The 17,173-nt window shown below is 41.4% G+C and overlaps 1 protein-coding gene across 8 annotated transcripts in view; it reads left to right on the plus strand.

Annotated features, from left to right (window-relative positions):
- The window catches only part of AGBL2 (AGBL carboxypeptidase 2), a 38,057-nt gene that overhangs the window by 5,929 nt on the left and 14,955 nt on the right, over positions 1-17,173 (plus strand). For 3 of the 8 annotated variants that reach the window (XM_082215625.1, XM_082215626.1, XM_082215631.1), the window contains 8 exons: positions 2,493-3,272; positions 4,595-4,754; positions 5,588-5,714; positions 6,229-6,329; positions 8,677-8,807; positions 9,514-9,580; positions 11,572-11,691; positions 16,777-16,965. In XM_082215625.1, the coding sequence (XP_082071751.1) occupies positions 2,493-3,272; positions 4,595-4,754; positions 5,588-5,714; positions 6,229-6,329; positions 8,677-8,807; positions 9,514-9,580; positions 11,572-11,691; positions 16,777-16,965 (1,675 nt within the window). The remainder of the gene's footprint in view (positions 1-2,492; positions 3,273-4,594; positions 4,755-5,587; positions 5,715-6,228; positions 6,330-8,676; positions 8,808-9,513; positions 9,581-11,571; positions 11,692-16,776; positions 16,966-17,173) is intronic. The other 5 variants (XM_082215630.1, XM_082215632.1, XM_082215627.1 and 2 more) reach the window with 4 other exon arrangements.

A 17,173-nucleotide genomic window follows, 5' to 3' on the forward strand; every position in this document is an offset into this window, starting at 1 on the left:
GCTCCGTGTCCGCTTCTCCGGAGCAGCAGAAAACAACCTTTCTCCCTCCTCTATGTGACATCCTTTTATATATTTGAACATGGCTATCATATCACCCCTTAACCTCCTCTTCTCCAGGCTAAACATGCCCAGCTCCCTTAGCCGTTCCTCATAAGGCATCGTTTCCAGGCCTTTGACCATTTTGGTTGCCCTCCTCTGGACACGTTCCAGTTTGTCAGTGTCCTTCTTGAATTGTGGTGCCCAGAACTGGACACAGTACTCCAGGTGTGGTCTGACCAGAGCAGAATACAGTGGCACTATTACTTCCCTTGATCTAGATGCTATACTCCTATTGATGCAGCCCAGAATTGCATTGGCTTTTTTAGCTGCCGCGTCACACTTGTATAATTCTGTTACAGCAAAGTCTCCTCTGAAATGTCCTTTGTGAATTTGGCATTTTATCTAATGCTCAACATCACTAAAGTATGAATGCTAGTTTGCTGAGGTTTCCAGTGCTTTGAAAATGTGTGTGTTTGAAAATGTCTACATGAAACTCTAGAACAGAGATTTCCAAACTGTGTGTCCTGACACGTTAGTGTGTCGGCTGCTGTGTGTAGGTGTGTTGCACTCCTCCCGGGGCTGGGAAGGGGTTAGTTTAACCTCTGGTTTGCTAGTAAAACTGTGTCATGAATTGATGCATGTCTAAAAAGTGTGGCACCAACATGGAAAGCTTGGAAAGCTCTGCCCTAGAGAGCCACTTCAAGCAAATAAAGACATTGCTGAACAAGATGGACCAATGGCGTGACTCAGTATAAGACAGCATCTTATGTTCCAAATAATCAATAAAATAAATGTTGAGGCTGAATAAGTAACATATTACGCATGCTGTGTTCTGAGGATATTTAATATTAACAGAATTTGCTAAACAGCATCAAATTATTAGGTAAGGATTTCCTCACCAGTGAGCTTGTGTGAGTGCATTGAAATAATATTTAAAATATGTACTGCACTTAGCTTATCAGTTCTTTGTAGTTTTGATAGAGCAGCCACTTTCCCAACTGCATGCAATTTTTCTGTTGAGCTTTCAGTTCAGCAGTTTTCACACCAACTCTAAACCGATTTAAGCTCAAATTGTGGGGTTCTATTCCAATCTTGTCCATTCAATGGTTATTAGCTAATGCCCAATTCATTGTCAAAGCAATCAGCTCATGAAGTTAAGGCAATTATTAATATGTGTACACACAATGGCTTGGGCTTAAACCCATACCTTAATCCCCACCTGACCCTTGAACACTAGTACAGTGGTGCCTCGCAAGACGAAAAGAATCCATTCTGTGATTCTCTTCGTCTAGTGGTTTTTTCTTCTTGCGAAGCAAGCCCATTGAAGGATTAGCGGATTAGTGCTATTAGCGGCTTTTAGCGGCTTATCTGCTGATCGGATCAGCTGATAAGCGGCTTAGCGGCTTAGAAAAAGGGGGGGAAAGGGGAAAAAACCAGCAGGAACTCGCAAGACATTGTCGTCTTGCGAAGCAAGCCCATAGGAGATTTGTTTTGCGAAGCACCTCCAAAACGGAAAACTCTTTCGTCTAGCAAGTTTTCCGTCTTGCGAGGCATTCGTCTTGCGGGGCACCACTGTAGCTATTTATTTTTTTTTTTGAAAAACTATATGCCAAAATTCATGTCTAATTTAGATCTGAATGCAGACATTGGGGCTTCAACCATCAAGCCAAGTGTTTTTCTTCTCTCTCTCTCTCTCTCCACTTCCATTTTGCTTAACTTCCATCCAGCCTGATGAAGCTTCTGTAGAACTCAAAAGTTCCTCATTATTTTGTTGGTTCTAAGGAAGCTAATGTGCATTTTGGAATTCTTCTCATAGATCAACAGGGCTTCTTTGCTTTCTGTATCTCCTATCAACCAACTATTCAGAGTTATTAGCAAGCAATCATCACTTCATTTCCCTAAGGAATTGTTGGCCAATAGCTATAACCACACCAACCCAGTTGATTCAATTCAATTCAATTAAGTGAAGTAAGAGGACTTTCAGATGCTCTATTTATTGAGCAGTTATCCCAATCTGTTTGCAGGGAGGCTAGATGCTGTTGGCTATTTATTGAGCATTCATCCTGATTTGATTGTTATACAATTTTTGATTGAGGTTATACAATATTGCATCAGGGAAGTGTTATCTCATGTTTTCCAGTGTATTTTCCTGTCACTTTCTTTATTACAAAAAGTCCAGTCATGAGGAAGTGGGTTTGTTGCTCAAGACCACCCAAGCCGCTTTGAGACTCCTTAAAGGGAGTGAAAGGCGGGATATCAAATCCAAAAAACAAACAAAAAACAATTGTAATTGTGCAATCTGAATTTTTTTTGTATGTTATTGAATCCCACCTGAAAATAGTGATAGTCTGGAATCACCCTGTAGAATTTTGATGATATGTAACATTTCCCTCCATGGACTGGAAAGTTTCTGATGGCTTCTTATGCATTTTTTCTTGATTACTGCATTTCAGAGGCAAGTATGAATATGAACTCACATTGCGGACAGATCTTTATACCAGCAAGTACACGCAATGGTACTATTTCAGAATACAAAATACTAGAAAGGATGTCACCTATCGCTTCACTATTGTTAATCTGATGAAAGCCAAGAGTCTCTACAGTGTAGGGATGAAGCCTCTCCTGTACTCTGAAAAGGATGCCCAGTCTCATGGTATTGGCTGGAGGAGAGAGGGCAGTAACATTAAATATTATAAATATAACACAGAAGATGGTCAGACCCTATATTGCCTCACCTGGACATTTCGTTTTCCACATAGCCATGATACATGTTATTTTGCTCACTTCTATCCTTACACCTATACAGATCTGCAGCACTACCTCATGACTTTAGTAAAGAATCCACTCTGTTCTCAGTATTGCAAACTTCGCCCTCTATGCCGCAGTCTAGCTGGGAACACAGTCTACCTCCTCACTATTACCAATCCATCCAAAAGTGCCCTTGCTGCTGCTGCAAAGAAGGCTATTGTACTAAGTGCCAGAGTTCATCCTGGGGAAACAAACAGTTCGTGGGTGATGAGAGGCTTCCTTGATTTCATCTTAAGTGATTCCCCTGATGCTCGACTCCTTCGGGATCTCTTCATATTCAAGGTTGTGCCCATGCTAAACCCAGATGGAGTAATTGTTGGAAATTACCGCTGCTCACTGGCAGGAAGGGACTTGAACAGGAACTACAGAACAGTACTGAAGGAATCCTTTCCTTGCATTTGGCACACTCGAGCCATGATCAAAAGGTGTGTGACAAACCATTTTATGAACTGGGTCTGAAAACCTGGAAGCAGAGTGGGTGAAATTCAGAACCACACAAAGGAAACCATTATAGAGCCTTTGTGACTAAATGTGCATTTTTAGTAATCTATATATATTTTTCAAATTGAAAAGATTATGTACATTGGTTTAAGAATCTGCACTGGAATTGTGTTTTAATCTGTTTTTATTGTTTTATCATGGTTTGTTGCTCTTGATTTGGGAATGTTGGCAAATACAGATCAGGAAGGAAAAGAAATAGTTGAATTGAATACTTGTCTTTCCTGGGAAACATAAAAAGATAGCTACTGTGAACATGAGGGGGAATGCTGTGCATGAACAGATTAGCCATGCCATTGACAATTTCCATGGCAGTTTTGTGTAGTGTGTGCAACTATAGTCCAACAGAGCATTCCTATACTTCCATTATAACTAAGGAGAGCAATCATCAGATTGAAGCACATGGTCTCTAAGCCTGCACAGTAGTGTTCATGCTTCAGTCCCTTCTCCCTCAGCATGGGAGAGAGAGAGGGAGACTGAAGTAACTGTGATTATATTTACCCCTTTTCTCTTGGGGGGTCCCATGGGAGCTCTGTGGATGCAGTGGCTGATCTTCCTTGTGTATCTGTGATCCTCATGAGCGTTTGGCCAACAGTGGCAATGGTTGCAGTGCAGTGCCTGGCCTTTGCCAAAAGAGAGTTTACCTGAGTACCTCCTGTGTGTAGGACACAGCTTTCTGCTGTTGGAGGAGGAAAGAATGTCGTAGCACATACAGTTTGCATAAGAGGATATAATATTCACATATGGAAAGATGGGTGGGGAAATGAAGGTAAATGATGTTATTTTGCCATTTGTACCAGTACCATAAGCTGTTTGGTGCTTTTCATGCATGGCTAATGTGTGAATAGCACTGGTGGGTAACATTATGACTGATGAATGGTGATAGAGTTACCCAGAAAGCTGTGGGAATGTCTGCCAGTGTTGCTGTGGTTTCTTTTGTTCCTACAGCTGTTACTGTGCTTTCTGCTTAGTTGTTGCAACTCTATGGTATTGCAACTACATTAATACAGCATTAGCTGGGAACATAGAATCAGGTTGCCTATTTACCTTAAATAATGAAGCATCAAATAGAGACCTAGCTTAAGGGATTTCATTCATTCAGGAATGCTTCTAGAACTTGTTCCAACTACTTAATTCTTACACATCAGTGGGAAAGAAACAGAACAGTATGGTTATTTGTGTGCAGCCAGCTAGCCATTTATATGTTTAATTGGTTTTGATTTCTTTGTTTATATCTTTTCTCTGCAAGGGTCCTTGAAGATCGTGAAGTTCTGTTGTACTGTGACTTCCATGGACACAGCCGGAAGAATAATATATTCATGTATGGCTGTAACAACAAATATGCACAAGAGCGATTATTCCATGAACGAATCTTTCCTCTTATGCTAAGCAAGAATATTCCTGACAAGGTGGGGTATAGTTTATAGGAAGATCTTAGTTCATTATGAATTATGTGTTGGAAATTACCTTTTGTTGCAATGTGTTTTCCTATTTCAGTTTCTTCACTCAGTTCTGAGTAAAGCATATCTCCACATTTCCTTATCTCCTGGTTTTTTTAATGAGAGTGTCTATAAATTGCCTTAAAGCTAGCTATTAAATCAGGCCTACTACTCTTCTCATGATAGGAAGATACTTTTATCTTCCTAACAATTTACATTGTAATGCCCAGATTTTTTATCACTTAGCTGAAGTAAACATTCTGGCTTATATTTTTTAGATTCAGTCATTCCACACTTGAAGTGATATGACAGCAGATGATGCATATTGAATCTAGGTTGTTTTTTCCTGCTTTGAGCTAAAATATAATTTCAAACAAACTCTTCATTTGGTTCCAATATGAGTTTAGTAAAACATTGGGTGATATCCAGCTAAGTCATACTCAGAATAGACTCACTAAAATCAATGGGCTTAAGTCCATTGATGTTAGTTTGTCTGTTTAATGACTAACATTAGATGTCCAGATTAGTTAATGTATACATAAAGTGGGCTTGGGTGATGATAATTTAGGAATTCACTGGGAAATAATATATGCTGAATATACAGGAATTTTTAAAATGCTAAGAACGGTCCTATATAGTAATGTAAATAGAGAAGATGTTCTAGTATTTCAAGAGGTGTCTGCTTGGCCACTGCAGGTTAGATGGACCCTTGGTTGATCCACCAGGGCTTGTCTTATGTTCTAAAGAGAGATAAGAAATTAGTTCTAAAAATACAATCTAATTTTACCAATCTGGATGTTTAGTTTTCTTTCAACAGCTGTAAGTTTCAAGTCCAAAAGTGCAAAGAAGGAACAGGACGGGTTGTGATGTGGCGAATGGGGATAGTGAATAGCTATACTATGGAATCTACATTCAGTGGGACAACTCTGGGTAAGTGTACATTTTTGTCCAAGACCAAAGTAGACATTATCTGTCAATGAAAAGCTGGTGGTAAACCGCAGTACAGTAGTGGGATGTAGCAAAGGAGTGACTAACTTTTGGGGGGCCGAGGGTCAACATTCACTTTTGGCCAGCCTTCCAGGGATCACATAGCAGCTGTGAGTGTAGCTGCCCCACATTATTGCAACCACAGGACACATACATGTACATGCATGCAGAATACACACAGAGGCACCCAGAGCTTTTCCCCTCAGCTGATCCATTATCACCATCACATCTATTTTTCCATTATCATGCTCTGTAATTTCTGGCTTGTCATAACAATGGATAGAAAGGTAGGAAGAAAGAAAAGAAAGAGCTTAAGTTATAACCTCTGTTTCAATCATCAATGTATTTAATAGTTTTTAAAAGACATTCAGCATATAATTTTTCCATGCTGGATGTTGTGCACTGGAGTGTAATTTGCTAAAGATTGAAGTACTACTTGTCTGTTTGTCTTTCTCAGGCAATAATAATAACTCTCATTTTACCTATGAGGATCTCAAATCTCTGGGCTACCATGTCTGTGACACCTTATTGGACTTTTGTGACCCTGACCGTTCTAAGGTAAGAGTTTCCTGTTACTGCTAAGCAGGGTCAACGGACAATGATGGACCAGCCAGTGTCTTTAACTATTTCTTGTTTTTCTGAGACCAGCCTCTGATACTGCCTTTTTTACTTTTCATATTTTGAAAAGGTGTCTATCGAAAGCCAGAAATATTTAGATTTGTAATGGAAGCATGGTCGGATACAAATTTGAGACATGCATTTAGCAAAGCTCCTAGTTTTCCTCTCGGCTGCTCATATATCTGAGATGTGCAAAAATCTTCAAGTAGTTATTATTTATTTCATAAATTTATATACTGCTTGATTGTAAGAAAGCCCCCCGAAAGTGGTTTAAAAAAACCTGACTTCCGGGGTTGACGCGATCTGGGAATGGCGGATTCCCTCCGAGCTCCGGAGGGAATCGGCTCAGCAGGGGACGGGTCTTTGCCGTGCCGGCGACACGGGGACCCTTAAAACCGCAGGCGCGGTGCCTGCGGACTGAAGACTCGGCGGGTGCCTTAAGCGCCCCCCCTGATTCGCGAAGAGCCTTTTTAAAGGCTGCGGAGGGGATACGGGGGGTGGCGTGGCACTGAGAGTCCATCGCTACCTCTGCTGAGCGAAGCCGCGAGCCATGACCGGAGAGCGCTGACTTCCTTCCTTGAAATTCGGCTGAAAAAACAACCCGTGAGTAATTTGGACTTGGCTTTTAAGAAATTTATCCACTGAATTTGAGACGATCGGGGGATGTGCTAAAAGGAAGTCCGCACCCCCCACCTTGCAGACGATCTAGAGCAACGAAAAAAGAACTAAGCTGGAGTGCCCACCCTGTAAAGGGTGAGTTTTAAAAAAAAAAGAGACAGTAACTTCCAAGATTTGGAAATTTTGAGCAGGAGAGAGGAGTGTTGGATGTTTTGTGTTCTGTTGTAAACAACCCCCCCTCCCGGGCCCGGGAGCGTCCTGCTTTGGAGCTGGTTTAAGAAGTGCAGAGTTTGACAGCTGTCAAAGCTGTCAAACGGACTGTTAATAGTGGAAAATTGCTACCTAAGTTACCTCTGGATTAAAAAGAGTTACAATTGATCTAAAATTGTTGGAAATAAAGAAACAATAACAAGACAAAGGACTGTTGGGGAAAAGAATACTAAGTAACCAGATTCCCTCTAGAGGGAATTCTGTGGAATTACAATGGCTGTGGATGGAAAGATACTGGGAGAAATCGAAAGGATGTTCTATTTGGTTGGAATCTTACAAGAGCAGACTACGGCTATGAGTGAACAATTGATGACCTTGACTTCTGAAACAAGTAGTTCTGCTGAATGTAACGAGGACCTCAATGAGAAAGAATCCACAGCTGAACCAGAAATGATAATAAAAGAAGAGGAGAAGACAAAACAAGAAAGAGAAGAAGTGATGTGGGAAAATACAGAGCAGAAGCTGACGCCTGTGGAATACAAACAAGGAGATTATTGGAGCAAATCTACTATAAATCCACGAAAGATGCAGAAGACGAAAGTGGAGGTCCTGGGAGTCTATGAAATTAAGGAATTTAAAATAAAGAAATATAATCGGGGCCTCCACATAGACTCTGACTTTGATTACCTTCAAGATTCATGCCTTGTGGAAACTCTTCAGCAGCTGTTTGCAAATATGGGAAGAGACTTTGGATTGATGGTGAAAGAACTCTTTCGAGATGTGACGACTGGCATAAAGGATTACCAACAAGACCGGCGGAGAGGGACTGAAAGAGACTGGAGGGCCTCGGACGTGAGGAACCCGGGCTAGGAACTGTTATTTTGGACATGCTTTGGGAAGGGACGCAAACCGGGGATGGGAGGGAGGGAAAAATTAAGTTCTAACAACACTCATGATTATGGGATTTGGTTAAAAAGATCATTATTCAAGACAAAATGGGAAATCGTTGGAAGGGAATTGAGGTCCAACTTAGAAAAAAATAATTTTGTTTGTTTTTATAAAAGGACTAATATTAAGACAGGGAAATGCCAATTTGCTGACATAAATTTGGAAATGGGGATGCAAGGGAGGGGGTAGGGGGAAGTCAATGACCAGGGTTAGGAAATAACATTTTCGGGAAAGTATATATGTTTGTTGTTGTTTTCTTATTTTCTTTTTTGTTTATGTGTTTATTTGTTTTTTGTGTCTTTGTTTTTGTCTATATAAAATGTGAAAACCCAATAAAAATTTTATAAAAAAAAAAAAAGAAAGTGGTTTAAAAAAACCTCGAAATGGTTAACAAATCTATTCTACCCTGAGTGCTTCAATTCTGCTCAAATGAGATATTTGCTAACTAAAAAACTGCATTATGTAAGTTTTTAATCGGCAGTTCGTCCATGCTTTCTACCCTTTCTCTTAGTTTCAGCAATGCCTATCTGAACTTAAGGAACTACTGAAGCAAAAAATCCAGAGAAAGCTCTCAGAGCTGGGCCATGTACAAAACATAGATGGTACTTGGAGTGACATCTCTCTATCAGATGTTGAATCCAGGTAACTCAAGTCTGCAAGCTTTTACTGACTCGAACCTTAGAGAAATGACAAGGAAATAGTGCTGACAACAGGTGACGTTCCAGGCTTTATTGACAAATTAAAACCTGACATATCACCCAGTCCAAATGGCATCTACTAAAAAGTTCTTAAAGAACTTAAATGTGAAATTGCTAATCTTCTTAAAAAACATGTAATTTGTCCCTAAGATCAGTCCCCATACCCAAGGATCAGATGTAATACCAGGTTTTTTTAAAAGGATCAGAGATGATTTGGGATATTACAGGCCAGTTAGCTTACCATCTGTTCCAGTACTGATAATTGATTCTTACTCTCTGCTTCCTGTTTCTTAACTAATTACTGACTCATAAGAGGATCTCTCCTCTTATTCCATGCCTGCTAAGTTTACCTAGGAAACCTTGGTCTAGGATTTTATGAAAAGCTTTTTCAAATTCTAAGTACACAATGTCAACTGGATCATCTCTATTTCACATATATTGCACAGGAGGCAGAATAGCAGTTGCTGGAAACCACAGGAGGAAAAAGTGCTCTTGTGCTTGAATCCTGCTTGCTTGTTTCCCAGCCACTGTTCAGCCACTGTGAAAACAAGATACTGGACTAGATGAGCCATTGGCCTGATTCTGGGGGTCCTTCTTATGTTCTTATGTTGCCCTGCATCACACCAATGGTTTCCTTTTCCTTTAATTAGCACAAGTGGCTCAGACAGTTCCCAGTCAGATGGCCCCCCTGCACATTTGCTCAACATGGATGAGAAGGTGAGAGTTATTCATTTTTTGGTGAACAAATCTACCTGGAAAAATATAAAAACTTCAATATCATGGTCCCTTGTAATGGAATGGGGACACTAACCTTACTACAGATTGGGTTGCTATTGATGTTAGTGGCTCAGAAAGAGACCATTACAGGAGATGTGCATTCTGTTACTGGAAAGAAAAAATGCACATATTTCAAAGGATTTAATGAAAAATGGAAAAAATTGATTGATGAGGCTTTTTTATTTTGTTGCTGTATCTGTTTTCTATAGTTTATTTTCCTCATGCTTTTTGTACTAATTTATTGTCAATGAAAAGTATGCTAGTGGTATTGTAATCTATGCAACAATGGTTTTTTTTTCCATACTAAGCTTGTTTTGATACTAGCAATTGAAATTCTACATTGTATAGTCACACTGACTGTCTTTGGAAAACACATTTCAGCAAGTTCTTTTAAACATGCCTTAAAAGGCTACGCATTTCTGCAAGAGAAGGAGGTGCTTTCCATTTGTCTTTTTCTGTTTAAAGGACACAATTAATATCCTAGTTCTTCAGTGATATAGCAAGGAATGCTCAGTCTCTAAATATTTTAAAAATCTACACACACCCCATAGTTGAGTTGATTTTGTCAGTTGTTTTCTGTCAGATGCCTTTGAGACCTGTTTCCACATAGCAGTTGCTAGAGTAAAACATGCATGAACTGGAAGGAGAATTGCATTTTCTTGCCAATAATGTAGTGTGGTTTTAGTGCTGGGAAAATGCAGCCACAGAACTTATATTTTGAATGAAGATATCTGGACTGCCTGCAACAAATAAGTAAAGCAGGCACTTCTGTCTTTCGGAAGATGACAATTTGTACAAGTCCTAAGAAAACTATGCTACTGGTTGCTATTGGAGCCTGGATAAGTAACTTATTAGGACTATGCTGTGAAAAAGAACAAGAATTATACTGTGGGTGGGACTTAAGAACTGAGCAGAAAAATACAACAAACACTGGGAGATAAGCTGTATTTTGTATGCTTGTTGACTCAGAAGTAAATACAACTGTGTCCAACAGAACGTACTCAAATGTAAGTGTGCACAAGATTACAGCCTAAATGCCACAGAGCAATCTCAATAATTTCTAAATTATTATTTATTTGGAATCTAGGAATACTTTGGACGCTGAAAGAAATAGAAATGGACTTTAAGGCCTGGTTTGCATGTCACACTAAACCATACCATAGCTTAGCATGAACATGCAGGTGTACAACCTGTTTGAGGGGAAACCATGGCTACTTTGCTGCTCCCTGGTCATTCTGCTGCTGTGCTAAGCTACGGTTTGGTTTAGCATGCTGTCTGAACCCAGGCTCATGCCTTAGCTCTCTCAAACAATCCATAAGACAATCAGTTGCAGCTTGTGATTAGCAGACCCTCCAAGTGTCCCTATTTTCCAGGGACGTCCCTGATTTAGAGAAACCACCCTGGGTTATGATTTGATCCCGGAATGTCCCACTTTTCCTTAGGATGTCCCTATTTTCAGTGGAGAAATGTTGGAGGGTATGGAGTTACCTGATCCCCCAGCCGTCTGAAGGCAATCCTGTATAGGGAAGGTTTTTTAATGTTTAATGCTTACTATGTTTTTATATATGTTGGAAGCAGCCCAGAGAGGCTGGGGCAACCCAGTAAGATGTGTGAGGTATAAATAGTCAAATTATCATTATGGAATGGGATGCCCTTATTTTCACTTGACAAATGTTGGAGGGTATGTGTTAGTCTGGAGTGAACTAAACCACAAGCCTGGATTTGGCAAAATGTTATGCCAAGCCATGGCTTAGCTCGGGACTGCAGATCAGCACAATGACTAGGGAGAAGCAAAGTTGCTGAAATCTCCTCTTGGAATCTTTATGCTTGTTTAGTTTAGCATGCAAACAGAACAATTGTTTGACTGCATTTAGGTGGTAATTGGGAACACTTTTACAATTGTGTTGTTGTTACTTTTTTAATCTCTGAAGGATTTTAATGAGAAGAAGAAAAAGAAGAAAAAGAAACAACTCAGAACAAGGAAGGAAAGAAATGAGTTGCATCAGAAACTTACTCTGAGTCAAACACCAAAACATAAGAAAGATATCCTGGTAAGAGGCCAATTAAAACAGACCAGATAAGTGCCTTTGCTGGAGGAGGACAGCCAGCTAGAAATGTTTCTCAATGGAATGCAGTTCAACTGTTTGGATATTTCACTAGTTTTCTGTCTAGTGAGTGTTGCTTTTTTATTTTTTTATTCCTGTATTGTTGAAGTGGTCTAGGTTATTCTCATGACTGACACTTTTATGGGGCTGAATGAGACACTTGCCTCAAGCCTCAGGCCATGGGTGACTGATCAGTACCTTTTCTCCCCCCTCACAGTCCCCCCCCATCCCCACAAGTGATTACTCTTACCTCCCCAGTTTTGCTCACATCATCCTCATTTTTTGTTTATTGTCCTACACAGTAAATTGCTGGTGCGCTGCCTCCATAGTCTTTTAAGTTTGGTGCCACTCCTCCTACTTCCCTGTTACTGGCCATAGCCAGGCCTCCACTGACTGACTGGTCACTTACCACGTTACTGTCCTGCAGCAAGCCTGGTCAGTGCTGCTATCTCTTGAGAAATTTAGGTGGGTCACTCATTGTCTTATGGAAAGGTCTGGCTTTCTTGGGCTGCCAGGTGGCAACAGGGGTTGCCAGTGCTTGCTGGGTTGGTACTGTCTGCTGACACAACTTAGTAGAGCTGCATTGTTAGAAAGACAAGCAGAAGCTGCTCATCTTTCTCAGTCCATCATTGACATGACTGCACTAACTAGCCTGGGCAAGACATGTAGTGGTTTGGGAGGTGCACTTTTTAGAGTGGAAGATTTTTGAGGTCCTACATGCCCCCAAATCTGGCTGTTCAGCCAGCTACCTCACTCTGTCAGTTTTTGGCTCTAGAGCCAGCTTGCTTCCTGCTTTGAACATTAAGTCTCCACACTCCTTTTCCCATTTTCTGCTGGCTAGGAGGGAGTGCCAGTGAGAAAAATGTGGAGGTGCTGGCAGCATCCTGCCTCTGTCTGTGCCTTTGGTTTTCCTGCAATTCACTCCTCCAGGTAGAGTGTGCTAGTTCAACTAAGCAGCAGAAGGGAGAGTGAATGAGCAGGTTTATTGCTGTGTTTTGTGCAAGTCCATATCAGCAGTGGAGGGAAGTGTGTGTTTCCATGCCTATACACATACCTACCCCAGTCTGACCTAGTGGCAGAAGGAGACTGAGAGAGAACGCTTCTTTCTTATTCCTTACACCTCTTCTTCTTTCCTACCTGTACTCCTTCTCTTCTTGAAGCCATTGACCTTGCAACATTGTCCAAATAAGAAAACTTCTGAGATGTGAAAGGGAAGAAGGGAAAGAGAGAGGACGAGTGTGTGCCAGAATCCAGACAATGATGTTTCATAGCTGTGCTATCCCAATAGCAGACTATATATAATCACACACTCAGCCAGTTCCTACAGACCAGCTTCAATCTTGTTGTGCGCCAGAGTAGAGCTTTCATAAATCATAGTCAGCTTCATCAGATGCAGTCTTGAAGGTGCCACAAGACTCCCCCTCTGGAAAATTTAGTGTATGAGGAATAATAGAGTGAAAGAGCTGCTGTTGTCAATGCCATGAAGAACTTTGGCAGTGGTAAACATAAGTCAGTGAGTGTGGGTATGACAATGAATATGCCATGCTCTATGTCTTTCACATTGTATCTGTCAACAGTGGGCCATGCATAACCCAGCTGTAGAGGGGTACCACTGAGCCTCTTGGGCTTGCTGATTAGGAGTTCAGCTGTTTGAATCCTCATCACAGGGTGAGCTCCTGTTGCTCTGTTCCAGCTCCTGCCAACCTAGCAGTTTGAAAGCATGCCAGTGCAAGTAGATAAATAGGTACCGCTGTGGCAGAAAGGAAAACGGCGTTTCTGTGCACTCTGGTTTCCGTCATGGTGTTCCATTGCACTAGAAGTAGTTTAGTCATGCTGGCCACATGACCCGGAAAGCTGTCTGTGGACAAACACCAGCTCCCTCGGCCTGAAAGCGAGATGAGCGCCGCAACCCCATAGTTGCCTTTGACTGGACTTAACCGTCCAGGGGTCCTTTATCTTTTTTTGTTAACCTTTTAGTGTTTGTGAGAGAATATGGGGGCAGGACAATAGATAATGTTGGAAATTAAGCAGTGTGTAGGAGTGATGGCTAATCTCTCTCCGTTTATGAATGAGAGGTGTGTGAGAGCACCCTGAATGTGGCAGAGGCACCATTTACTGCTCTGCCTCAGGTAGCAAAATATATTGGGCAGAGCCTCAGTATTCTGCAGAAACAATCACTGTTTTGTTATAATTTGTTCGTGACTTCTAAGGCAGCCCACCTATTAGCCACACTGAGCCCTTTATCTCAGGAGGTGGATCGGGAGTAGAGAATCTACGTGCTCCCTCTGGCCTGGCCACCCACCCACCACCATTTTGCCTCCTGCCACCAGCCTGCCCAGCTTCCAGCTACTCTCCTGCTGTCTACTGTGCAGCAGCCAGTGGCACCCACTACCTAGCATTTTAGGAACATCACTGCTTTGCCACTGCAGTGCTGAGTTATTCTGGAAAGTCTTTCCTTAGTGTAAAGCACCTCGGGCAAGGTGACCCCAGAGAGCATCTGTGCCTCCCCCATTTTTCAATAGCAAATGCTGTTTAAAGTTCAACTGTATGAAATACAAAAGTTTGTTAATGGCACAGGATTGCTGTGAGGAAGCAGGTAGCCTTGTTAGTGTCTGACACATAATTATTTTTCTTTTTAAGCGGCCATATGAATGATCTGTACATAAAGGGTACAGTAGGAGACCTTACACCTATTTTTTTTTTAAACCCCACAATTATAAATGTGACATTTTTAAAGGTTACAAAGCAGAGTGGGGATGAAGGTAGTTGTTCCTTGTCATCATTGATGTTATGGGCACTATCCACTATACCCTTGCAGGTTAATCATAGTTCCTTATTATCCATCTGTCCAGCACACAGCTGTTAACATTTCTTATATGCTGTGGTCTAATTAACTAGATTGTGATTCCTTAGTAGTGGTAGTAATGATGATAGTAGCAAGGGTTGCCATATTTCAAAATGGTTAGTGGATATACTGCTTTTCTTCAACTGTCAATAAGTGGCTGCCTACTCTTTTCCTAGACAGGAGATATAGCAACGCCATCCAATGCATACCCAAAGGTTGCATTCAATGGTATATCTTATAATAACAGAAGATTATTTAATCCATTGGAGGCTTGCTTTAGCCAAGTGAGGGGGGGATTTTTGTCAATTCCTTCACTACAGTACCCATGCCACCTGCACATAGTGTTTGAAAGGGTCATCCAATCCACTGGAACAGATTTTGGAGGCATGTCTGCAGGAAGAAGGTGGAATCAGCATAAATTGGTTCTATCCTCATTCCATTGACAGAAGTAGCCACTGAATCAAAGAGCTTTCCATCAGCAGGAGTGACACAGTTGGATATGACCCTAAGATTCTGTCATAATCCCCCCTCCCTACAGAAAAGCATGGGGGATAATTGCATTTTGTAGACTGAAAATCACTACAATCTACTTTGGATGTGAAGAGTTCCATATTTAATTCCTGATTATTTTCAGAAAAATAATCTCATAGCAAGGCTGAAAAAAAGATCTGCCTGAGACCAGGAAAAGTTGCTGCCAATCAGAGTAAACAGGCCTGACTCAGTTTAAGAAGGTTCATATGTTCAACTAGATACACCAAATAAAATAAATACACAAGTCAAACAAAAAACAGGAGTATTCTTTCACAAAGTGTTCCATTTATAGTTGTGTCTACACTAGGGTGTCAATATATATATGGGGCACTGTTTCCATGTTTGTGTTGTGTGTGCCTTCATTCACACGCTTTCACACTGTTCATAAGTATGACATGCACTGATACTCCTATCATTTTGGCACCAAGCGAAGATGTATTTGTTTGCCCAGGCATTTTAATTTTTTGTTTTGTTTTAATGTCTTTCTCTGGTTGGTTTGTTTGTTTGTTTGTTTGGCTACCTCTGTGCATTTTTTATGAGTTTGTTTATTATTTTATTGATATGATTATTATAGCTTATTTTCTGTTTAAGCCTGTCCTTTTATAAGAATCAGAAGGGCAGGCAGTAAATTTTTTAAATTAAGAATATATCATACACAAGTGATAAACTCAATGACATACATTTTCTTAAAATACAATATAGAAAGAACGGAAAACAAGGCAGTGGTGTAGCTAGGGCTTTTGCTGCCCAGGGCAGTCACTGAGTTTGCTGCCTCTCTCACCGTTCATCATCTGTGAGCCCCACCTCCATCAGCTACAGAGCCTGGCAGCCTGTGGGGCGGTCCCTTATGATCCAGGGGTGGTGGGTTAAGATGAAGTGCTGACTCCTCCACCATCAGCTTCAGTGCAGCTGAGGCCTGACTTCCACTCAAGACCAGCAACAGACCACATTAAGAGTCCCAGAATGGGGCCCAGTGGAGGCTGAACTGGGCAACCAAAGGATCCATTGGATCCTACACAGGCACACTAAGATTAGAGATCCAATTTGTGTTTCTCTACTGTTCCAGCTTGGTACAGCAAAACCTCAAGAAAATAGCCCTTCCCACCATCCACCTTTCACTGCAGGAACCAGAAGGAATTCAAATTGACAGTGGATGTCCTGCTCTCATCATCCTTCAGGGCGGGGTTAGCATTGTTCTGTAGGACTGGAGAAATGTAATTTCAGATATTCAATCAGCCACAAATTGACCATCTGACTTTGGGCCAGTCACTATTTCTCATCTTATCCAGTGGTCAATGGTATTTTATTTTCAGTGTAAATGAGACTCTGCTTTTGTAGCTGGTTGTATACAACAGTGCCCTCTTTATGTATTCACATGGCATAAACATGTAGGTTGTCCTCTAGATCCACACACACACACACACACTATAAGCAAGCAATACTCCAAAGTGCTTATCTTGTAACCTTGCCATTGAAATGGTTTAATCCTGATAAAAGATCCTGTTTCCAAAAAGGACAGGAGATGGTAGTCTGATCTCTTCACTACTTTTAATTGATCTCTGAGACGTTGAGGGGAGGAAAATAATAAGGGGGTTGGCCGGGTTGGCTGGGCTGTGTGCACATAACTGCTTACTCCAGCTTTGCTTGGAGGGAAGCCTTCCCCCACCCCTTCCTCTCTCCAGGTTTTCTCTCTCACACAGTTGCAAAACCAGACTGGGCAGCAGCCCATCTTCTGCTTCACGGGGAAAGGGGAAGGAGGATCTGCAAAGGAAAGGGGAAGCAGAATCGCTACGGGGCACCAGGCACCATCCTGCCAGCAAAGTGCGGCTAGAGTTAGTTGCCAGGTGAGAGGAGGCACAGCGAGGGAGGATGATGGAAGAAGTACACATCTACCCCACCAGCCAAGCACCGCCTGGGGTGGCCTGCCCCCGGTACCCCTCCCTAAATATGCTACTGAAACAAGGCAACTAAATGGCACATTATAGGTCAGCAAAAAGAGGCATCTACTTTCTTATTTCCTGAAGATTGTGGGAGGGTGTAATTAGACAGGAA

Source organism: Podarcis vaucheri (genome assembly GCF_965113315.1).
Source record: "Podarcis vaucheri genome assembly, chromosome: 1".
Taxonomy (NCBI): Eukaryota; Metazoa; Chordata; class Lepidosauria; order Squamata; family Lacertidae; genus Podarcis; species Podarcis vaucheri.